Below are 25,220 nucleotides of genomic sequence, written 5' to 3'. Positions count from 1 at the left end.
TGAATAAAATAATGATTGAATAGATGTTAATTGTGCAATGAGTGCCTGTATGTGGGTAGGTGTGGAGTCACACTTGACCCTGGAATAGAAGAATAAGTAGCTGGGTTAATAGAAAAATTTTTTGTGGCAGCAAAAGATTATTAGGTATGGGGTCATAAGGGTGCTATGGAACTGTACTATTTTTCAAGTAAGAAGTATGTCGTGAGCTAGTAATCATGATAATCCATAGTGTGGATCTATGTGTATATATGAATAGCCCGTTCCAATAAGAAACAAAAAGGGGTAGGTATGTATAAGGGGATACCTTATAGATAGAGATATGGATTTATTCACCCAAAAATACTCCATAATTTATGAATTCATTTAGGCCCCTCGGGGTCACTGTGTTTAACTTGAAGGTCCAGGAGCTTTCTTTCTTGAGGAGCTCTCTGGTGACATCGCCTCCTCGGATCCCAAGGTGCAATGGTTCTAGTCCAAAGTCTGACACCTGTGACGCTCTCGGAGTCCGCTCAACTGCGCATTCACTGATTAACGTCACATGCACAGGCAGCAGCGACTCCCTTAGCATACCTATACTCAGGTGTCTCTATATCAACATTATACTGTCATTGTCCAGTCACTCAGACCTATCCGATTTGTCACTTACAGGAAATACGATTACCCACTGAACCTAGCTAATTTTGATTTCATTTCCAATATATATTGGTAATTGAGGCTTTTTACTGTCTATCAGGATTCCATATATGTATAGGTATATACCGTGATTGATTGGAACCTTTCCCAGACAGATATATTTTGAAAAAATATTTCACTATTTTCTCATGTACATTGTCCATTAGTGTTATCTGTTTGTCCTTTGTCTTTTGTTTTCTCTTGACCCATTATTAGGGCCATGTTTTAACTAATAAAGTTTGTATTAACAGTAATCTATTTTCACTAGAAGGCTGTGCCCCACCCGGGAGTCTTTTTTCAATATCCTCTCTTGGATATCAAACCTTTTTATTACGATTACCCCACTCCCAGGGAGCACCTCCACAACTATATCATATACAATTATACTTCATCATATTGATTGGAGTACGCCTTCTTACCCTCCGTCATTATAGCCCAGTGCCCTCGGCCTCTCCCCTCTTCCCTTCCCTTTTTCTTGCAAGTACGCATTACCGGTGCTCTCTTCCCGGTTTTTCCAGGCTATTAGAGGTTGCACGGATAGCTCTATTATTGACACCAAACGTATTAAAACGTCAAAAAACATCTCATCGTTGGGGACACTATCCAACATGGCATTTAGCCTTAAAGATGAGTTGTTTTCTCTTAGAAGACCAACAGATGACCTTAATAACATCTTTCCCACCTCCATTGAGGACTATATTCAACAAACCTCATGGGAGGAGGACTTCCGGAAACTTAACTTAACCCTACAAAAACAAATACGCACCAACTGGGACCTAACCACCACAGAAAATTATATAAAACAAAAACTAGTCCCAAGAGGATTACGCCCAAAAATATTCCCCACTTTTGAATTCATAACACCCAACCTTAAAACAGACTGGGAAAATTGCCTGCTAAAATGCTCCTCGGACCTGATGGCCATCCTGTCGAAACACAACTTGCTCATGTTAGAAGAACTGGATAAGGAAATTGCCAAATTAAGCAAATCCCTAGAACCTTGGGAAAAAGACGAAAATTTCCAAAAAACGTTCGCAAAAAATAAAGAGGATCTCATCAACTATGAGAAAATGATTATCGAACGTAAACGTACAAAATTTCTACGTGATAAACGGGATTATGCCTCAGGTCAAATTTTTAAGTGGAGGCGCACAGATAGACCTAAAGGGAACAACTACAATTCCCAATACAGCTCATCAGAAGCAGAACTGTCCGACGCAGAAGATCCGCAAAATACACCCTTCAGGAATGCCATGTCTTTTTTAGAGATAGGCCCTGGAGCAACCAGAGGCAGATACAGAAAAACAACAAACGAACGAGGAGGAGCAAGAAGAAGAGGAAGGGACCCACGTCAATGGAGACAAGAAACACCATCTCGACAGTCACCACGCTTCCAACGCACATAGATCCTATGGAAGACAATCTAAGAATAATTAATCTCTCAGAACACCTTTTAAATGATGCCCACAAATCTCTCCTAGCCAAGGGACTATCCTTTTCCCCCATTAATTCGTTCAATCGTTTTCAATGGGAAAAGGACCTGAAAATGTTTGGCAGAAGACTCCTGTTACACAAAATGTATAATAATCAGGCCGATCTCAGCCATATAAACACCACATCTACCTCAGAGTCCCTGGAACCAACACCATCCAGAGAGGAATTGGAAGCCATTGAGGCCTTAGAAGAACTAGCATCGGGAAATACCAACACATGCCCGCCAGAAATGAGACGACAAGACTTGTGCAAGAAGAGATCCAATTTTATGCCCCAAGAACACATTAGTCCGAACGTGAAAGTATTTATGGACATGGTGAGCCATGACATGGACAACTTGGAAAAATCCAAGAATACACATCACCCAGCAGCTAAAGACAACCTTACCAGGGAAGAAAGAGCAGCCCTGCAGGACATCAATGGCTGGGAGGATGTTGTCCTGAAACCCTCAGACAAGGGGGGCAATATTGTCATTTGGCCGATGGATATGTACCTTGGGGAGGCTAACAAACAATTACAGGATAAAACATGCTACAAAAAATTATTCTGTAACCCTACTAAAGACTTCTTGGAAATCTACAATAAAATTCTACAGAAATATAAACAATCGGGTACCATCACAGAAAAAGAGATGTCATTTCTACAGATCCAACACCCTAAAGTACCCACCTTCTACCTTCTCCCCAAGGTACATAAACATCTCACCAAACCTCCAGGGAGACCGATAGTATCGGGCATCGGTGGTCTCCTGGAACCTGCCAGTAAATTTATTGACAAGTATCTTAGACATCACGTCTATAGCTTGCCATCGTATCTCCAGGACACGGCCGATGTGCTCCGGAAAATTGATGGAATCTGTTTGGCCCCAGAACATTACATCGTAACCATGGATGTCGAATCTCTGTACACCAGTATTCGACACCATGAGGGACTACAGGCTGTACAAACTTTCCTGGAGACAGAGGGCCACAATGACTTCCACATGTTCCTGTTGGATCTCCTCAACTTTGTTCTTGGCAAGAACTACTTCACATTTAACGACTCCTTCTTCCTTCAGATCCGAGGAACAGCGATGGGCGCGGCATGCGCGCCCACCTATGCCAACCTGTTCCTCGGATCATGGGAGAAGGAATGCGTTTTTTGCGAGGCCAATGATATCTATACCGACCTTATTACAGGCTGGTATAGATACATTGACGACATCCTGATGTTGTGGCATGGGGGTCTGGAAGAACTGAAAGCATTTATCGGCATACTCAACACCAACACCTTGAACATCAAACTCACATATGAGTATAGCCAATCTGAAGCCACCTTCCTAGATCTCACTCTGTATAAGGAACATGATGGTGCACTGAAGACCAAACTTTTTAGGAAACAGACCTCCACTAACAGCCTCCTTCACTACCAAAGTTCCCATTTCCCTCCTACTATTAAAAATCTGCCAAAGGGGGAATTTCTGCGACTTCGCAGAAACTGCACTGATATCAAGACCTACGAGAGCAAAAGCCAGGACCTAACCAACAGATTACTTAGCAGGGGTTACAGCAAGCGGGGCATCAAAAGTGCCAAATACCACGCCCGCAACCTGGATAGACAAACTCTCATCTTCCCACAAAATAAGATCAAGGAAATTCAGCAGCCCATACGCTTCATCAGCAATTACTGTAATGAATGGCAGGAACTCCAGAAAATTCTTTCCAAACACTGGCCCATCCTCCTCAATGATGATACACTTAAGGAAGCATTGGGTGACCGTCCCACCTATAGCTGGCGGAGAGCACCCAATTTACATGATAAATTGATTCAGAGCCACCTCTCCAAACACAAGAAACCTACACCACCTAGAGCAATTGGCACCTACCCCTGTGGCCACTGTAAAGCCTGTGCCTTCATGGAGAAAAGATCATTGGTAACGGACAGATTCGACAAACAAATCAAAATCGCCCATTACTTCAACTGCGACACGAAAAATCTGGTCTACTGCCTAGAGTGCCAATGTAACCTCAGATACGTGGGCATGACCACACGCCCCTTTAAACAGAGGATCCTAGAGCATGTAGGAAACATACGAAATGCCAGCACAGACCTCAACAAGTTCAAGAAACTGACATCTGTGGCCCGTCACTTCCACAAATATCATGGCGGATCACCGAAAGATCTCAAGGCCTTTGGACTAGAACCATTGCACCTTGGGATCCGAGGAGGCGATGTCACCAGAGAGCTCCTCAAGAAAGAAAGCTCCTGGACCTTCAAGTTAAACACAGTGACCCCGAGGGGCCTAAATGAATTCATAAATTATGGAGTATTTTTGGGTGAATAAATCCATATCTCTATCTATAAGGTATCCCCTTATACATACCTACCCCTTTTTGTTTCTTATTGGAACGGGCTATTCATATATACACATAGATCCACACTATGGATTATCATGATTACTAGCTCACGACATACTTCTTACTTGAAAAATAGTACAGTTCCATAGCACCCTTATGACCCCATACCTAATAATCTTTTGCTGCCACAAAAAAATTTTCTATTAACCCAGCTACTTATTCTTCTATTCCAGGGTCAAGTGTGACTCCACACCTACCCACATACAGGCACTCATTGCACAATTAACATCTATTCAATCATTATTTTATTCACAATTCTTGTTTCCCATTCAACACCACACCCCATCATAGTAGCACTATAATCACTCATTTCCCTACCAAAACTACTAATTCAGGGTTTACACCTTAATTTTTCAACCTTCATTCCCCAAGACCCCGAGACATCTTTTCACACATCATTTTCCCCCTTTCCCCCCCCCCCCCCTTTTTTCCCGTTTTTTCCAGTCACCTTTAACTCACTTTATCACCTAGTTGTCTCATTGCACACTCATTTTATAACACACTACACGTTTTATCCCTCCCCCACTTCCTCATTCTCACCTTAGGGATAACACACCATTTAAAATATTACTTTGATTTCCCATATTACCTCTTTTCACCAATTATCCACATAAATAATACATTTCACTTCTCTTACAACACACAACGTGCATATCCAATTAACATTATTATGCTATTTTGCTTTTCCTTTTCCATTAGCACCAATGGGGTACACTCCTATCTTGATTATTTTGCACTACTTATTCATCACCCCACGACTGTAATATCATATTTCAATATAGTAATTTTATTCCTCCCATTCATGTTTTCTATTACCTGCCAGTAATTATACAACCCACGCACTATACGTTTTATCCTTTACTTCTCCCTTTTTTCTTCTTGCAGCAAATGTAACCATTAATTTACCTCAAAAGAACTGTTCATCAATATACATAATAGGGTCACAAGGGATTAAGGGAACCATTTATATATCTTTACCATCATCATTATCCGTCCCAGCGTGCGCCTAGACCATAATTTCCCATTCTCTTCAAATCCCTCCCATCTCCCACCTGTCCCAACAGGGGATTGGCCACAGACCATTTAAATTATGAGCGGCCAAACACACCAGACACCTGATTGAGAAAGCCTTAACGGTGAAACGTACGTCTCGTGCGGTTCCCGCTGTGCACAAGCGGGACCCTTACTGCCTCATCTACCCGCTAGACAGTCTTCCTGTAACTGCTAGATTGCACCAGAATACGGAGCACATCATCCACAGACTCCAGATACCATTGGAGCAGACAGCTCACCTCTTGGCGCACCGCTGATTCTTCGCGGCTTGTCACTCAGACTGTGCCCGCCTCGGGATTGACACCGGGCCGACAGCCCACCTTCAAGTACACTGCCGGCTTTGGAATCTAACAGCCTGGACTATGCACCTGCCTTAAAAGAACAGACACTACGCAGCCCTACCTATGGGTTCTCGCTGACACTCTGTGCCGACATATTGACTTTTTGGCTACCCGGACTTTAGTGCTCGCAGAGCACACGCTCTACCTGCCGGCTCCCGCTGACTCCCAGCGCCGACACACTGACTATCGGGCACTCTGACTTCAGTGCTCGCAGAGCACATATTCCATCTGCTGGCTCCCGCTGACTCCCAGCGCCGACACACTGAGTGTCGGGCACCCGGACTTCAGTGCTCGCTGAGCACACGTTCTATCTGCCGGCTCCCGCTGACTCCCAGCGCCGACATACTCACTATCGGGCACCCTGACTTCAGTGCTCGCAGAGCACACATTCCACTTGCCGGCTCCCGCTGACTCCCAGCGTCGGCACATTGACTGTCGGACACCTGGACTATAGTGCTCTCAGAGCACACAGCGCCGGTTCCCTCGACTACAGAGTGAGATCCCGACATCGGTAAAAGTTAGAGGCACACGTCTCTCCTGGCTGTACCTGCGTCTTTTCTGTCACAGAGTCTTTTCCCTACCTGCATGCATCTGTCAGACTGGACAGATCACCCACAACGCGACTACTGAGGGTCCGAGTACCGTGAGTGTATCAGCCCCAGTGGCTACCAATTGATTATTTGCGCAGATTAATTAATTATTTCCATATAGTGTAAAAACAGAGCGCTATCGTATAGCGCAATATTATCTGTCTGCCTAACTCGGTATATTCATCTTAGCTTCTTCACACAGTGTAATTTACGCTTACTCAATTATTTGTATTTGCTTAAATAATAATATCAATACAATTCTGCAGGACGCCCTATTAGGAAGGGCAGTGGCAATTACCTTTCTGCATGTCTAAATCCCAGTGTTGAAGCTAATATTGTATGTATTTATTTATGCTTCTTGCTACAGGAAATTCTTCTAGTTTAAACTTTGTTGAATCTGACAATTAATTTTCAGTGCATTAATCTAATTACCTGTGACATTTAGTGAATATTTATACTGAACTCATAATTGCTGCTCCTCACACTTGCCGCTAATCCTGTATTTTTATGACATAAAACCAGGAACATTAATTACCTCTTTGCATGTTTAAATCCCAGCGTTATATGCAACATTGTGTCCACTTGTGCTCTGTGTTACATCTTCTTAGTGTAACCAATTACAGCCCAACTAGGACACATCGATTATAAATCCTCCTTTGCAGGCATGTTACACTTTTGTTGAATCTGCCAAATAAATTTTCAGTGCATCAATCTAATTACCTGTGACATTTAGTGGAAATTTATACTGAACTTACAATCGCTGCTTTTCACACTTGCCGCTAATCCTGTATTATTATGACATAAAACCAGAAATATTACCCACAGCCCTAATCAGCAGTCCTTAGCACTCGTACTAGTATTTATGACTGCCTGGGCACTATTACCAAATATTATATTGCAGGACACTCTACCAGAAAAGGCTGTGGTAATTACCTCTTTGCATGTTTAAATCCCAGCGTTGTATGCAACATTGTGTCCACTTGTGCTCTGTATTACACCTTCCTAGTGTAACCAATTACAACTCTGTTTGAATTTGATAGTCTGGTCATGATATTTTGAATATCTATATCAGTACCATTAGTCTGAGTTTACTGGACATCCTTCTCCTTACTAAACTGTCTCTGATTTCATTGTATCTTGCACAAGCAACCGTGTTACCACCCATCTACGTGCATATTCGACTTCCTTCCACACTTCACCACCCGGGTGGTATCGCTCAACTTCTGTTCACTACAGATAATTCTGTACACAGAGGATAGCAGCAAACACCAGGGACAGGGAGAAGGAGTGCCTTACACTCTATTCTTATTCAGGGTTCTCTCATTTCTGGGGGACCCTGGATCCGACTCTGCGCTGTACTTTGTATAACAGAGCCAGACAGGTCACCCCTGGAAACAGTAGAAACTCCCTTATCTATATTCTGACACCTGTGACGCTCTCGGAGTCCGCTCAACTGCGCATTCACTGATTAACGTCACATGCACAGGCAGCAGCGACTCCCTTAGCATACCTATACTCAGGTGTCTCTATATCAACATTATACTGTCATTGTCCAGTCACTCAGACCTATCCGATTTGTCACTTACAGGAAATACGATTACCCACTGAACCTAGCTAATTTTGATTTCATTTCCAATATATATTGGTAATTGAGGCTTTTTACTGTCTATCAGGATTCCATATATGTATAGGTATATACCGTGATTGATTGGAACCTTTCCCAGACAGATATATTTTGAAAAAATATTTCACTATTTTCTCATGTACATTGTCCATTAGTGTTATCTGTTTGTCCTTTGTCTTTTGTTTTCTCTTGACCCATTATTAGGGCCATGTTTTAACTAATAAAGTTTGTATTAACAGTAATCTATTTTCACTAGAAGGCTGTGCCCCACCCGGGAGTCTTTTTTCGATATCCTCTCTTGGATATCAAACCTTTTTATTACGATTACCCCACTCCCAGGGAGCACCTCCACAACTATATCATATACAATTATACTTCATCATATTGATTGGAGTACGCCTTCTTACCCTCCGTCATTATAGCCCAGTGCCCTCGGCCTCTCCCCTCTTCCCTTCCCTTTTTCTTGCAAGTACGCATGACCTTCATGGGAAGCTTGAACACTTAGAGGAAATCCCCACCTAAATCTAATATTTCTTTGTTTAAGTGAGTCTGTGAGTGGGGCGAGTAAACGCCGTTGTTGAAGAGTGTTCCAGGAGAGGTCAGGGAATATCTGAATCTTGGCGCCATTAAACTCGATACCATCCAATTTGCGAGCCTTACTGAGAATTTCTTCTTTTTCGTGATGGTAATGAAGACGACATATAATGTCCCTGGACGCCTCTGATCTGAGCCCTTTGGGGCGTAGTGCCCTTTGCGCCCTGTCAAAGAGGATTGTATTATCTGAAGGGGCAGTAGTAATCTCATTGAAGACTTTGGTGAGGGCATCAATTATGCCTGGGCCTTGTACATCTTCTGGTACTCCTCGTATCCGCAAGTTGTTCCGACGCCCCCTGTTGTCCAAATCTTCCAGGCGACGCTGCATCGTCCTCATCTCCTGTGCATGGATGGCAACCACTTCTTGTAGTTTGCGCTGTGTGGAGTCAATGGCTCCTATGTGATCTTCTATGTCTGACACTCGATGGGTGATTTGGCCAATATCTGCTTGGAGAGTGGCGATCTCTGCTTTGACCGTGGCCCCTATTTTCTTCTCCAAGTCAATGAAGTCTTGTTTGGTAGGGAGGTCGTTTTTGGTAGGAAGAGAGCGTAGGTGTGTCAGAACATCCGCCATTGTAACCTCTCCTATCACGTCAGGATTGGAAGGTGCTGAGAGGGCCATGGTGCTGGAGTTATCTGAGGACGGGGATGGAGGTACAGAAGAGCGGGAGTCGTCTCCTTGCGTAGTTTGGTCAGGAGCAAGATAACGGTACAAATTTGACTGGGAAGCTGTGTCGCCAGATTTCTTGGTGCCTGGGGTCTGCCCCGTTCTCTTAGTTCTTCCCATAAGAAGTTTAGTAACACAGAAAAGTCATATGCTTAGGGCGGAGGGATTTAGGTGATACAATAGTTGAGAGTAATTTTGCCTATGTTGTAGGAAGAGGTGACTCTCCAGGGGGTGGTCACATCGCCCCGTTCCCCATAGTGTGTGGGTGGGGTGGTCAGGGGGTCATGGCCGGCATGCAGTGAGCGGACCGCATAAGGTCACATATGGCTGGTCAGGTGAATTAAGGGTAGTGGGTAGGAGTATCGCCCACCCTAGGCTCCCCTCTTGTATATGTCGGACGACACTTGCAGGTAAGTCGACTTCGTGGCGGACTGTGCAGCGACTACCTTGGGAGCATTTCGTGTGTCATTTGAATCCCGTTTACAGTATATATTTCAGAGGCAGTGGGTGTTGTTAGGTATAGTAACTGCCTCTCAGGCAGTCTAGTATAATGAATGAGAACACCTTGTGTACAGAGGGGGTCTTCACCCAGGGGAGGGCTTTGTCTTATTAGGGTTGCAAGCTGCAAATCGTGAGAGAGTGTGGTTGAGGGATCCACCACAGGGTGGCACTACAGGCTCAGCAAAGGGGAAATGGAGCACAATGTAATGGAGGGTGATGCTGAAACAAGAATATCTCACTCTCCAGATAGTATCTTCTTCAGTGCAGTCTGTATGGTCAGACCAAGAGTATGCTCAGGTACAGTTCTATAAGTGGGAGAGAGGGGAAGTGTATTTAGAATCCCCTTAGACTGTAGTGCTGTCTGGGATTCTGGTGCACCAGCATTGATCTCAATGGGTGTTTCTTTCACCTTGCATGGTATGTAACATGCATCATGTGTAATTGTTGGCTGTCACAGGGGTGCTAGGGGTTCTGGCTGCTACTCGCAGGGCAGCAAACTTCTGCTGGGCTCTGGGGGATAGTTTCAAGATGGCCGCCGCTTCTTTGCAGTGAGCAGGGCTTCTTCCTGCACAGCTCCTGTCCTGGGGCTCTGTGGGGCAGGTAAGGTCAGGGATGTAGTGGGGAGAGTCGTGGGGAGAGTCAGGGGGCGACACCGCTCACCTGTCCTTCTGTTTCTCTGGGTCTGGCAGCTTCTGCGGGTTCCCAGCACCCGCGATTTCGGCCTGGAGCTCCGCCGCCGGGTGTCTCCTTAAATTGAGGCCGCGGCTTCCGCGTAATGGTAGGCCGCAATCCGCAGGACGCCGGAGGAGGCGTCCCCGACTCCGCAGCCCCCACCACACGTTACCGGGGGGTCCCCACAGGGAGGGGATGGATATACGGAGGCTGGGTGGCTATGTTGTGGGCTTAGAGGGTGTACTTTTGAAGGAGTAGTGCGGGAGCTCCCTCAGATAGCGTGCGGTCCCTTCGGTCACCAGGCCACGCCCCCAGAGAGTCATCTTTGAGGCACAGGCCCTCTAACAACCTAACAGGCTTGACTGCACCCACAGTCCTAATGCGTGCCAGCTTGTGGTCTACATTGGGAGAGCCTGCAGTGGGGAGCATCATGCAGACCTTTACTTCCCACCAGCTGCAGCACTCTCTGGTCCTCATCTGTTTTTTTCAGCAGTGGCCAGAACTCTTCAGGAGACACCTGCTCCAGATCACCGTGCCACCACCGAACTGAAAGCTCCAACAGCGGCATCTGACATCATGTAACATATAGCTGTACAATTACAACAGTATTATGGAAATATGATACTTGCTGATGAACATTCATTGATCTATGTATATTTCCATAATACTGTTGTAATTGTTACAGCTATGTGTTACATGGTTTCTACTGCATGCTATGGGCTAAGTTATTAAGCGTGAAAGGCAAAGTGACCAAGTGCAGACCTATAAATTTAATTCCAATATGCCGTTGCAAGGGATACTCAACCCTTAGAGTAACAGAAAGGAATGTGATCAAGACAGAACTGTTGGAATGAAAGCATAAAATGATACAATATCAACTACAACATTATAAACCGTCTGGTGGTGAAATAAAAAAAAATATATCTATCTCTCTCTCTCTCTCTCTCTCTCTCTCTCTCTCTCTCTCTCTATCTCTATATATATATATATATATAGATATATATATCACATTGCAATAATAAAAAAAAAAAAAATCTCAAAATGAATTATAATGTAATCCTCTTGAGCAACAATTAGCCAATATATTGATTTAAATCCAGTCCAGTTAGTAATGGAAATTTACTCACAACTGATTAGTAACACGAAGCAATACACAGACGGTGTGGTTCATTGCACAAAGCAGTAGGCAAAGGATGTTAATTCCCTAGGCTTAGTACAGCTGGCATTGTGGATATGCTCAAAACTGAGAGTGAATGATCACAGTTCTCTCACAAATGGTTATTTGATGACTGGTGGAAGATTGAGCAGGAATACATTTCCTTATATGAAGCTTAGCTTTGCTTGGTTAGAGATGGCAATTTGCTCAGTTATTGTGAATTGAAGCTGGTTGTTCCTATGCGATTATTGTATCAGTAAGTATTTGTTAGTTGCGAAGCCTCCATAAGGTGCTCAGTCTGTATGGCACTTTAAGAAGAATAATGCCAGAGGCATTGTGTACCCGGCTGCTGGTGCTTATACTTTTTAGACAGTCTTATCTGGACCAAACTCACAGGGACACAGGTTCCTCCGGCCAACAGGTAATACCCCTTTCAGACTGCAAATGCCATGTCGCACCCAGTAATTGGACACAGGTGCGTCCCAGGATCAACTCGGCATTTGCAAGGTTTAAGCTCCCACAGCGACCCAGCATATTGCCGGGTCATCTACATCAGACACCTGTGGCGAAGGTGCGTCAGGACCCCCATCAAAGACGCGTCATCGGTTTTGGGGGAGAAGGCAGCGCTTGGAGCTTGTGCTGTCCCCTCCATAGTGCGAACGGGACCCGGGTCACTCAACCCAGGTTACCCATTCACACTGCACAGCATGCCGGGTCAGAGCCATGTTCAACCCTGGTTGTGACCTGGGTTGAAATGCAGAGTTGCTCGAATTTTGCACCACAGTTCAACCCAGGTCGACACAGCAATAACCTGGGTCCCGAGGTGCGGTCTGAAAGGGGAATAAGTGATTAGGGTCATGTATAAAAACGTTTTACTTGCCTTTGTTAGGATCAGCGGCTAAATATTAAATAACCCTACATACAATTTATCTGAACAAAAAATGGACTGGCGCTCTGATTTAAGTATACTAGTGCAGCTGCTGGTAACCAATGGAGGGAGGCCCCCTCCTAGTGATATGCAAGGTAAGGAATTAGGAAACCTGCGCTAACATCAAATGGATGGATACAGATATGGGTGTAAAAAGAAATTTATTGGTAAAATATACAGTGAGTCTGGCAAGATGGGGGGTGGTCACAGTTAAGTCACTGTGACCGGGCTAATGTCCAGAGCTCAGGGTACTACCGCTTCACCCAGTCAGTGTCTGCAGTCTGTTCCCCGGAATATATATTGAAAATAGCCCCGCACAAATGTCCAAACATGCACTTCAGTTGTCCGTGGCACAGTGGAGGTGGCGTGAGGGGGGAGATGGTTTTCAGAAAAAAAGTATATTTTACCAATACATTTCTTTTTACACCCATATCTGTATCCATCCATTTGATGTTAGCGCAGGTTTCCTAATTCCTTACCATACAATTTATCTGCACGGTTTACTTTTTACTATTAGGAGCTGAAGGCACCCACAGAATTCCATACACATAGGGGTGTTAGCGCAGTTGCACTCTTGTATGTGCATGTCTGTGCTTTATTATACGTGATGTAACAAACATTAGCCAATGTGAATAATCTAATGGAAAGTCCATACATTTCTAGAAGGATACAATCATTAAATTTGTAGGAGAACCAAGCTATGTTACAGTGGCATACGGTCGCTAGGTCGACACGCATTGGGTTGACCACGGAAGGTCGACACATGAAAAAGGTTGACATGGCTAAGGTCGACAGGGTCAAAAGGACGATAGTCAAAAAGTCGACATGAGCATTGCACTTTTTTTGAGCCGACATGTGCGGACAGGCGTTATTTCATGCCCTACCATCTACTAGGGTGTGGAGGGAGAATAAAAAATTTTGCCGAGCGCAGCGAGGCACCGTGCCTGAAGCATGGTGAGCACATGGCGTGTCGACATTTGGGACATAAGATAGGTGAAAAACTCATGTCGATCTTCTGTGGTTGACCCAATGACCCATAGCAGGTACAATAACCACCAAATCAGATCTCACAGTCTGTATTGTATTACATGGATGTAAGGGTGGGGTGTATTATACTAACCACTATTTGTTCTACTGCTCTCCAATTCTAAAGTAAAAGGAAACCCAGTCCCCAGGGATGACCTTGTTCTCTCTCTTACTGTACATACGTATTTGGCACCTATCACACACACATTGCAGGTAATTCTAGCATTCTCAGGTAAAATAAGACACCTGCACACATCTTTGTTCTTCTGAGTGTTTACTGCCTTCCAATGTCTTTATGCCATCCAGAACACAAACACCAGACACTCACTGCACTATGGTTTGCGCGGTTTAGAATAATTCACCAGTAAATAAAAATGATTTGTGGGTCTGCTTTCAATGTAATGAGGATGCAAAGGCTCAGTGATGTTCTAGAACAAAAATATAGCTTTCTAAATATAGTAGAACATAAAAGGCAGCACATTTACACACATAACATAAAAAGATACACACGGCAAGACTTCATTCAATAGATGTGCTGTCTTTCCACTGTCATGTATGCAAGCCTATAGAAAAGCTGTAATGGGGCCTAGACACGGAGCTATGGAGGGGCATTTTCTAAGCAACAGCGATGCACGGCCCCGCATGTGGCTATAGACAGGCGATTAAGATACAGCATGCTGGACAAATCTAATTCAATTGGCGTGCAGGGTTAGTGTTCTCACTGGAGTACACTGGCCCTAACAGACCGCTCAGCACACAGCGCTGTGTGCTGAGCGATCTACATTGCTCAGATCGCTCAGCAACATCTCCCAGTGTGTAGGCCCCCTTACAATTATGCCTACGACTCTTTTCCTTGCTATCTAGAATACCCTAATTCTGGCCCAAGAGGCATATGATTTACATTGCTTCTCAGTGCATCTTGTGACTTGGTGTCGATTATTAGGTTAACAGTGTCTAGGTTGACAATGAATGGTCAACAATGAAAAGGTGGACATGCACTAGGTTGACATGGACAAAAAGGTCATCCAGGCAATAGGTCAACATGGAAATGGTAGACATGAGTTTCGTGGGGTTTTTTTGGTGTCTATGTTGACATCTCAGAAGACCTTTTCATGTGTCGACCATTGCCAATGATGACATAGATACTAATGACATAACCAGAACTATTGTGACTTGGAGCCAGAACTTTCTAATTCTGGAGTAGTTCCCAAATGGTTTTGGGTCATGATGCCCTAGAACAATGGTTCTCAAACTCGGTCCTCAGGACCCCACATAGTTCACATTTCCAGGTCACCCGACAGATGCACTCATTACTGACACACATTTTAAAAGATACACAGGTGGAGCTAATTATTTCACTTGATTCTGTGAGGAGACCTTTGAAACATGCACTGCGTGGGGTCCTGAGGACCAACTTTGAGAACCTGTGCCCTAGAGTATCAGATTTTATTTAAACTAACCTCTAAGACAACAGTTTCTTATTGAGAAATTTAGAAAACAATATTAAATTAAGTAAATTGTGCTTGTATGCCATCTTTAGGTGATGGACAGGATTTGCTCTCCACATGTGTGTGATTTGCAGCCACCAGCATTGGTTTTGCTTATTACATTAAAGATAATAATTTGAATTGCCTCTTGACCACCAATCAAAAGGCACCCAGTTTGGGAACCACTGAATTAGGATAACCAGACCAGGACATAAGCTAGCCTCTATCTGTTTAGAAGTATGACAATAATGAGTAGCAGAGCCCTGCTAAAAAACAATACATGGAGAGACAAGCCTCAAAAAGCCAAATCAATCTTCACAGAGTGTCAATTAGCCCAGATACCCGTAGTTATTAGGTAATATTTTTTGCGTGCTTGAGAAACACAAAGCATAATCCAGGAGTAAGCAGCCACTGGGATCCGCGATAACATGTGATCGGCAAATCATTCCCACGCCCTGTGTGTTTTCGGCTGATCGTGGGTAAATTTTCAGCCGAAAAAAAATTGGATACTGTGATAATGATCATCGGTCATTAATCATGATATTTGGCCATTATTATCAGCTGAACCGACATTGGGGCTAATAGGATATTCAATTAGCCATGGTAAACTTTACCACAAAGAGAGACTGTTATCTGCCTTATATTTTTTTTGGCCAATACAATTATTTACCTTTTTCACAATAAAACATACTCGTTTTCATTCCAGTACACAGAGATTCTGAATGTTATTCAGGATCCCTGTGCTTTCACAATGGAGGGCACAAAAAAGCTGCTCTTTACACATATTTATGGCATCCATAATGCCGCAGGCTATCATGGATAATTGAAATCCCCCCAGGCTAGTGCTTTTGTAACAATTCCCCCTCTGGCGACCATATTGCCAGTGATGGGAGTGTGCCCCGGCGATTGCGCGCTCCCGTTTTCAGCCCCATTCTAATTGCTGTTCGCAGGAGCTTGCTCCTGCGACCAGCTGAAACCCTCTGCAGCTCCCCGGGCAGAGGTTCCTTTTCATCAGCGAAAAGGAGACACTGAGCAATAGATTGCTCAGCAATATATCTCCCCCGTGTGTACGGGGCTTTACAGTGGCAGCGAACACACCAATAAATTCACAATCTAGAAAAAGGGCGCTTCCGAGCGCAATAAAAAAAATGTCATCTGTGATTATATTAGTTTTAAAGGAGGCGACCTTGTACCAAACATATTAGGTTTAAACAATACAAATTAAGATCTTCACCAAACCGGACATGTGAGCATATTCTTCCTTTTTACTCCATAGATAAAGCGCAACAAAGAGGGAAAACATAATACAGGTTTCCAATACCGAATGATCTACTATACAGTAATCATGACATCTATGCTTCTGCCAAAGACAACAGCACGCACACGAACAATAAATACAAAGTTGAGTGACAAGAAGCCAATATGCTCTATTATCCATGCCATTTCTTTTAATCTGATATGCGCTATAAGCATTCCTATGGCTTCAATGACTTTTTATAGTATAGGTTGTTATTGTCTAATGATCACAGACCAGAACTACAAAGACGGCACATTGTGTGAAAAAGGGAACTCCCTTGTTTGAAACAGGAAAGCTGCAATTTTGTAAGTGCCAGTATGGGTGACATTGTGTACAGTATTGTGTACTGCTCTTCACATATTCCTGGCTCCAGGGCTCGATTCAGACCTGATCATTAATCTGCAAATTTGCAGAGGACTGTGAGTAGTTAGCCCCCCTGTCTAGACAGAAAAAAAAAACACGCCAAGTACAAATCTGCAAGTGACTTGCTAAAATACCGATATCCTGTTGCACATCTATACACAATTCGCATAAAAATGATTTTTTTCAGTGTGAGAAAATGTGACAAGTCTGATCCTTCCACAACATATACAGGCTGATCGAGGCCGACACTGACATCACAGATCCTCCCTTAAAACGCCTGGACGTGCCTGTATTTTTTCTCAGACACTCCAACAATAGGGCAGGTGTCCATCCTCCAAACAGCGACTTCCTGTAAAATTGAGATATCTTTGCTACTTTGATGCTATTTTGGCTCGCGCATACGCTACCCTGAATCAGCCCCTAGTACTGTCTTTATGAACGGAAGGCTGATATTTTCTGGCGATCAAACAACCACTAAGAAGTGACATCAACTGAAATAATCTGATCTTTCAAATAAGGGTGTCTGCAGTGCATTCATATTCATAATCCTGGTTAACAACATAACAGATCAGAACATTAAAAAGAGGAGACTCATAGCTTTCAAACAAGTCTACTCCTAAAGCTGGGTAATTTCAAATTTTCTGACAACGACCAATCGTTACAACAAATTTATTTTATCGTCCAGTGTGTATACAAAAGATGGATACAGACTGCCAGCAGTTCATGCAGCTCATTCTGAAGATGCCACTAGCAATGCCATGCTGCCAAAAACTGCATGGCCCTGCATCTCCCTTCGATGCTGCGCAATCACTGCCAACCACAATCTCACCACTTGTTTAGTGTGTACCCGTCTTATGACCACTAAGTCTGTTGGTGCTCAGATGTTGTATAATGAGCATTCACTCCATCTTTCTTTTGCAGGGCACCGCTCCCTGCCTGTTTTTTAACTTGTAAAGCTAAGCACAGTGCCAGCTCTTTCAGCCGCATCCCGTCGCCTGCTCCCGTCACTCCGCTCACCTCCTCTGCTGAGCACGCCCTGGGCAACAAGCATGTAACTGGAACTGATTGCTGGTGGGGGTTGTTACAGCAACTACTGTTAATGAATTTAAATCAAAACTGGATACATTTTTGGCCACTAAGGGAATCCTATAGATATGACTTCCTCAAGTCAGTAGTTACGTCTTTCTTCAATCTTGATTACTATCTTCAATCTTGATTACAATGTTACTATGTAACTCCCCCTGGGCAACAAGCATGTAACTCCCCCTGGGGAACAAGAAGCCAATACCCCATGGGAAACTAACCTTCAGGGGATGCATATTACCCTTAATCTTATCAAGAGTTAAAGTAATATAATTAAATCAATGTACATCTATTATAACAACATATCAGTATGCCTTTTAAAAATAATTATAAAAAGGAAAATATTATGTAAAAACTATTTTATATTTATAGGGTTTGGTGAAAATAAATAAAAATAAACTGAAATTAGAAATAAAATAAAAATAAAAATAATAAAAATAAAATAAATAAAAATACAAAAGTGTGAGTATGCTATGCAAACTTCAGTGTGACCTGTAAGAAAAAAGGTTATTTTAAAATGTTTACACTCTCTTGGAGTGGTGGAGAGTCTGTGACCTATCTGACCCTACTAAGCGGCTGATGCAGCTTGTGCCTCGTTCTCCAAGCCCGGAGGTTGGCGGCGGGTGCTTGCTGCACGTCCGTGCGGGAGGCTGTATTCGCGGCTCCTATTGCCGGGTAATTCGGCATGGAGGAGGATAGACCGGCGTCCCGATGTACCGCTGTAGTGGGTGAAGTAGGTGGCAGGGCTTCTCCAAACTGCTCCAACGCTTTCCTGCCTATCAGGCACTTTTTCAAAGATGTAGTATCGATTTTAAAACGTGTTTTTATTTGTTAAAACTTTATTGTTCCACAGGAAGTCCGGTGGCCATTTTGGATACAAAAAGGTGGGAATCACATGTTCCCTATTATCAAAAAGCAGGTCACACTTTCATTTGGTCAAAATAGATGAAATAAGGGAATCAAAATAACTATAATAAAATAAAAGTAACGTATATAAAATAAGAAAAATAAATAAAAATAAAGATAAAAATAAATAATAAAATAAAAATAAATGGAACAAGGAATGGCGGGGGGTTTACAAAGGTTTGGGGGGGGATGTCATAGGAATGCGTTTAAGTCAATGTCTATATTTAGACCTCTTGGGGACAAAGTTTTTAATTCAAAGATCCACCTTGTTTCATTCTTGAGTAGATCCTTTATTTGATCTCTTCCTCTCCAGTTTTTCTAATTTTTTTGAATTATGATGAATGAAGTGGTTTGACACACTGAGTTGACAATCCTCTTTTGATGTTATATATATGTTAAGCTATTCTAATTTTTGCTTTTCTTTTTGTTTGACAGGGGCATTCTAATAGATAACTCCCTCTGTCTCGCAGCTGAGTTTTTGTTTGATTTTGTATTCTTTGCCTGTGATGTTTGAATTAAAAGGTTTTGATTGTTTTAGTTGAAATCGGGTTCAATTTGCATCCTTTGCAGTTGCAGCAATAATTGAATTCTCCAATGGTTTGTTTCTGTTTGGTGTTTTTGGTCGGTAGGAAGCTGGATGTAATGTTTTGTTTCAGTTTTCTTGCTTTGGTACTTGTTTCCTAGCACGGCCACACCGATCATGATCGTGGGCATCGTTATTAAAAATCGGGGGCATCGCGGCCATCGCATGCACTAAAAAAATCGGGTGCCATGGTACCGACGCGATGGCCACGATTTCCCATAGGGAACAATGTTAAATGCCTCAATTTACCCGCGATGCCCCCGATTTCCCATAGGAAACCATGTTAAATGCCTCAATTTACCCAAATCATCATAGGGAACAATGGTAAATGGGCCAGAAACCCCCAAAAACACCCCTGAACAGTGAAATGTCCCCCCAAAAGTAGTTTACGCCACCCCACGATCAACGTGAACCTGAAGCATGGCTTCTTCTAGCTGATGTTTTAGTTTTTGTTCATTGTATCCTTTTTGTTTGAAGTTTTCCATCATCCTCTCACTTTGTGTTAGGAAGGTGTTTTGCTCTGTGCAGTTGCGTTTTATTCTTCTAAACCAGGGCTTGGCAATTGCGGCCCTCCATATGTTGATGAACTACACATCCCAGGATGCTTTGCAATAGATTTGCTATGTGGCCATGCTGAAACTGATGCAAGGCATGCTGGTATGTGTAGTTCATCAACATCTGGAGGGCCGCAATTGCCCAGCCCTTTTCTAAACGGTCCACTGGGAATGTTATTGATCCATTTTCTGTGATGGTTACTTGATGCATGTAAAGTGTTATTTCCTGAAACTTCTTTAATGTGGGTTCTGGTGTTTATCTTTTTTTCATGGATGAATATTTCTAGATCCAGATAGATGACTTCTGTTTTGCCGATTGAAGTGGTGAACTCTAAGTTTAGTGTATTGGAATTGATGTATTGAATGAAGTTTTTTAACTCTTCTTCCCCTTTCCAGATCAGGAACACGTCGTTGTTCCATATTCGGTCACCCTCCCACTTCACGACAAAAAGATTGGCGTAACTGGGGGCCAGTAGTGTCCCCATAGCTGTACCGCATATCTGTAGGTAGAAGTTGTCCTTGTACCAGAAGTAGTTATGTGACAAAATGAATTCTATATTGGTCATGATGAAGTTGATTTGTTCATATTTTAATGTTGGTTGTTCAGTAAGGAAGTCCCTCGTATGTTCACAGCCTTCTTTGTGTTGAGTTGACGTGTAAAGTGATTTGACGTCTGCAGTGCACAGGATATAGTCTTCTTGCCATTCTATATGGTCTAGCAGCTGTAGGACATTAGTCATGTCTTGTAAATAGCTTTTTTGTTTGTGTAGTAAATCTTGTAAGAAACTGTCCATATATTTTGAAAGATTGGAGGTGAGAGATTGGATGCCGGAGATGATTGGTCTTCCAGGAGGGTTTTGAATGTCCTTGTGGATCTTTGGTAGGAAGTAAAAGGTTGCAATTTTGGGATTCAAGGTGTCACCTTGAAAAAAGTCCTCTATTGAGGAAGAAACGCGTTGGTGAACTGCACTCAAGCAACTTAGAAGGTGGAGGAACCGGAGGGAAGATCCCTACAGAAAGTGCCCAGCAGCATTTGCACTGGTGGTAGAGACTCATGCTATTCTGGAACTGCTTGGTTGTCAGTTCCTGGACATCCGGTAATTGTTAGCCTCCTTTAGTTCCAGGATTGATTTGCCATTTATGTACTAATTGGAGTGTGATTAAATTATGTGAGGTTTTAAACGTACTTCACCATTTTATATTTTCTCCATTTATTCACATGACAAATCATACTGGAGGAATCCTGTTATCCGTCCTAATTCCCGAGCGCTGGATAAGTTATATTCCATTCTTGTTGTGTAGGTCTATTTTGTGACTGCTGCGGTTTCTGAATAAGAAATGGACCATTACAGGGTTTTCCTGGAAAAGAGTGTATTGTAGAATTTTGTATGCAGATGCCGCAGTCACACACTGAATATAAACATGCTGCATATAATTTTGATGAGCAGAAGCTGCCTGTGCATACCTATTTGCTCCATTTTGCAAATAAGAAGCTTTTTAATGGCAAAAAAAATCGCAAGAAACACGCCCCGCCCTACAGAGTGACACCAATAGAAGGGCTTTAATAGTTTATTACTAAAGGAGGCTAGATGTATGTGGACACATCTTAACTTGCCCATTTCTGACATGTCACACCCATCCTAAATGATGTTACATCACTTGTCACAAAGCCCATGCAAGATTATTTATTGTAATAAGATTATCTATAGAATTGTTACAGAACTGCAAGGAGAAATGAGCATTACAGAGAATATCCGCTAAAACAGGCTTGCAGGCCGCACTGTGCGCCTTCCCGGGGACAGGCTGTGCAGGCCGCACTGTGCGCCTTCCCGGGGACAGGCTGTGCAGGCCGCACTGTGCGCCTTCCCGGGGACAGGCTGTGCAGGCCGCACTGTGCGCCTTCCCGGGCACAGGCTATGCAGGCCGCACTGTGCGCCTTCCCGGGGACAGGCTGTGCAGGCCGCACTGTGCGCCTTCCCGGGGACAGGCTGTGCAGGCCGCACTGTGCGCCTTCCCGGGGACAGGCTGTGCAGGCCGCACTGTGCGCCTTCCCGGGGACAGGCTATGCAGGCCGCACTGTGCGCCTTCCCGGGGACAGGCTATGCAGGCCGCACTGTGCGCCTTCCCGGGGACAGGCTATGCAGGCCGCACTGTGCGCCTTCCCGGGGACAGGCTATGCAGGCCGCACTGTGCGCCTTCCCGGGGACAGGCTATGCAGGCCGCACTGTGCGCCTTCCCGGGGACAGGCTATGCAGGCTGCACTGTGCGCCTTCCCGGGAACAGGCTATGCAGGCCGCACTGTGCGCCTTCCCGGGGACAGGCTATGCAGGCCGCACTGTGCGCCTTCCCGGGGACAGGCTTTGCAGGCTGCACAGTGCTTGCTCAGGACAGCTTCCTCCATACCTCACAGCTTTCCTGCTGATGGGCAGGAAAGAGCCAGCCAGGCAAAGAATACTATGTGAATAAAAAAAGCGCTTTAATGTAAAAATGGACGAGGACCTGTCAACAGGGTTTTAAATAATATTAGCAAAACAAAAGGGTGAGGAATTTATAGAACCTTTAACAAAATTACCTGTAGATCATAATGAGGTGTTGGCATTCAGATACAGACAACTTAGTAATGTTTAGCAAATTAATAAACTTTTTTTTGCAGTTTTCAAACAGGACCCCATTATGCGTGGAGTTGTTCAGTAGCGTCACTAGGGGGTACGACTAAACCTGGGTGCCATTCTCTGAGGTGTGGCGGATCATGCTCCGCGGCAGGAGCTGGGTGCTGCACCGTATGGTTACTTGCAGCACATGCAGAAGCCGGCACTTGCAGCCACAGCAATCCCTGGGGATAGCCCGCACCACTAGTAATAAAAAACAGGGGTTCAGAATGTGATGCCACGCCCCTTTTCAATGCTTTACCAGGTGTCATGAGGCAAATGATGCCCATTGATCAGGTTGGCTCGCTAAGCAGTGGCCGTTAGCTGCTTAGCGAGCACCTTAACGCTGCACCCCAAATCCCTTCCCTGCAAGGGGTGTGTTCACTAACACATCCCCTCACATGTGGAAGCTTGCAGGAGAAATCACTTGATGGTCACTGACCATCAAATGATTTCTCCTGCCTTTGGTAATAAAAGTCAGTCTAAAATGTCCTTTGCGGATCGAGGAAGACGGGGCGAGTGCTAATGTCATGCAATGTCAGCTGCCCGCAGAAAATGCTGGGCATTCCCCTGTTCCGGGCCGGTGTCCCCCCCCCCCCCCCCCCTCCCACCCTTAACCATGCGAATGCCTCGGCGACTGTGATAGTAGCCAAAGGCATTCGCACAGCGGCCCTGCACATGCATATAATCACCCATATGCATGCACAGTGCAGCACCATCAGTCCTTTGCGTGAACACGCTGGGGACGAGTGATGCTGAATATATAATATTTGTGTACTTCCTCTTGTATATGGATTCTGAATTAATACATTTGTGCGTGTGTGTGTGTGATTATATATAGAGTTTACAGTTTAGTGCAGCATAATTCTTTCAAACACAACAGAGAACACATCCACTAATAAAGTTTCAAAATATATATACCATACCTTCCATTCATTTTCTTTCCTACAGTCATCCAAGATTTCAGTTTTGATCTCTGCAATACAGAGAAATCGAATTGATTAACCAAAAAAATGATTTGACAAGAAAACCAATTACAAATATATAAACAATACACTTTACTTACAAATACTCTTACACAGCAGGTATAAAAACAAATACTCTTACACAGCAGGTATAAAACAAGAGTAACTAACAAAAAGATGCATTGCGGTCAGTGACAACTAAACTATCCCAGTTTTGCCTGGACAGAGGAGTCGCAGCCCCAGGACGGAGCCTTCTTCCATTCAAAGTCTCACAATCATTTTTTAGCCCTCATTTAACCCCTTCAATTGTGTTTTATTTTTTTAAGGGAGCGGGGTGAGCCGGAGGCACGGCGGAGGAAAGGGAGCGGGACAGCGCTGAAGCCAGCTGAGTTCAGCAATGAACTCAGCAGCACTGCCCGGCACTAAACACTGTCAGTCCTGAGTATTTTCCCGGCTTGCCAGCCTGGGCAATAAGGTACAGCCTGGAAAATTCTCGGGATTACCAGTGAAGGGGTTAATGAACCCAAATTCACACAAGGTAAGAAAAAGATACAAACAATTTCACGTCATGTATTTTATGGATTAGTTATCACGGTTGTGCGAAAGCAATAACATGCTTTAGAACTAATGGCCACTCTAGTCCCTATCTATAACATATGACTATGTGCATATATATGAATGGAGCGTGGAAGCCAGTAATTAGCACTTGTGTTAATTAATGCGATGCACAGAACAAAATCTCAGACTGCAGACAAAACTGCGGTTTGTAAAACCCAACTCAGGATAGTCACTCCTGCAGCACAGTACAGGGCACTGTGAAGACACCAAGTGGAGCTTGTACTGTCTGAAGCTTCTACGTCATTAAGAGACCTCTACATACATCCCGACATCACAACTGAGATATGAGGTCTCTCATGTAGACTGTCATTAAAGTTCATAACTTTATAACTATATACTCACTGTGCCACACTGCATGCTTCAGCCCTCTGTCACTGCTAGGAGCCATATTTGTTGCCAGAAGAAAGTCACTGGCACCTAAAAACCGCTCCCGGCCTGGACTCGGTATACCTAATGTGACGGCCGGGGACGTCTGTCTGACAAACCTCTTCTATTCACTAGAGGGTAAACGTACCAATTACTTGTCTGTCACCGAAAATGTTCTCCGGAAAGATGGCCGCCGTCAGCTAATAGCTCAGTTAAAAAAATGTTTTGATACCGTGTTGACGCTGGCCTGGAGTGTAGTCACACCCTCTACATTTTACCCGTATGGGCGTATGATGAGTAAAATCAACTTCGGTAACGCAAAAGAGCATGATTGTCCTTTATATGACTATGTATTCTGCATAAAATAGCACTGTATTACTACTAATAAATTAAATGTACGTTTCAAATAAAAAAAAATGTATATTATCCATTTTACACAAAAGCGCATGGGGTAAATTTAATAAGATGGGCTATTGCCCATAGCAACCATTCAGATTCTATTATCTTAAGGTGCTTAATAAATAAGAAGTTGAATCTGATTGGTTGCCATGGGCAATATCTCTTCAATAGAACTATCTGAGGGATATACAACCTCACAAGTCAATTGAGCATCCTATGGGTGTATTTACTTAAGTT

At 43.7% G+C, this 25,220-nt stretch overlaps 1 protein-coding gene across 1 annotated transcript in view; it reads right to left on the bottom strand.

Moving 5' to 3' along the window:
- Positions 1–24,716, bottom strand: part of STXBP3 (syntaxin binding protein 3) — a 102,522-nt gene extending 77,806 nt beyond the window's left edge. Inside the window, exons 1-2 of the mRNA XM_083156828.1 lie at positions 24,561–24,716; positions 23,562–23,611 (exon numbers count right to left, since the gene is read on the bottom strand). Of these exons, the coding sequence (XP_083012954.1) occupies positions 23,562–23,611; positions 24,561–24,606 (96 nt within the window). The 5' untranslated portion in view covers positions 24,607–24,716. The remainder of the gene's footprint in view (positions 1–23,561; positions 23,612–24,560) is intronic.
- Positions 24,717–25,220: the final 504 nt, after the last annotated feature.

Source organism: Crinia signifera, chromosome 8, assembly GCF_055691185.1.
Source record: "Crinia signifera chromosome 8, ASM5569118v1, whole genome shotgun sequence".
Classification (NCBI taxonomy): domain Eukaryota; kingdom Metazoa; phylum Chordata; class Amphibia; order Anura; family Myobatrachidae; genus Crinia; species Crinia signifera.
This window is presented reverse-complemented; position numbering and strand designations above follow the sequence as displayed.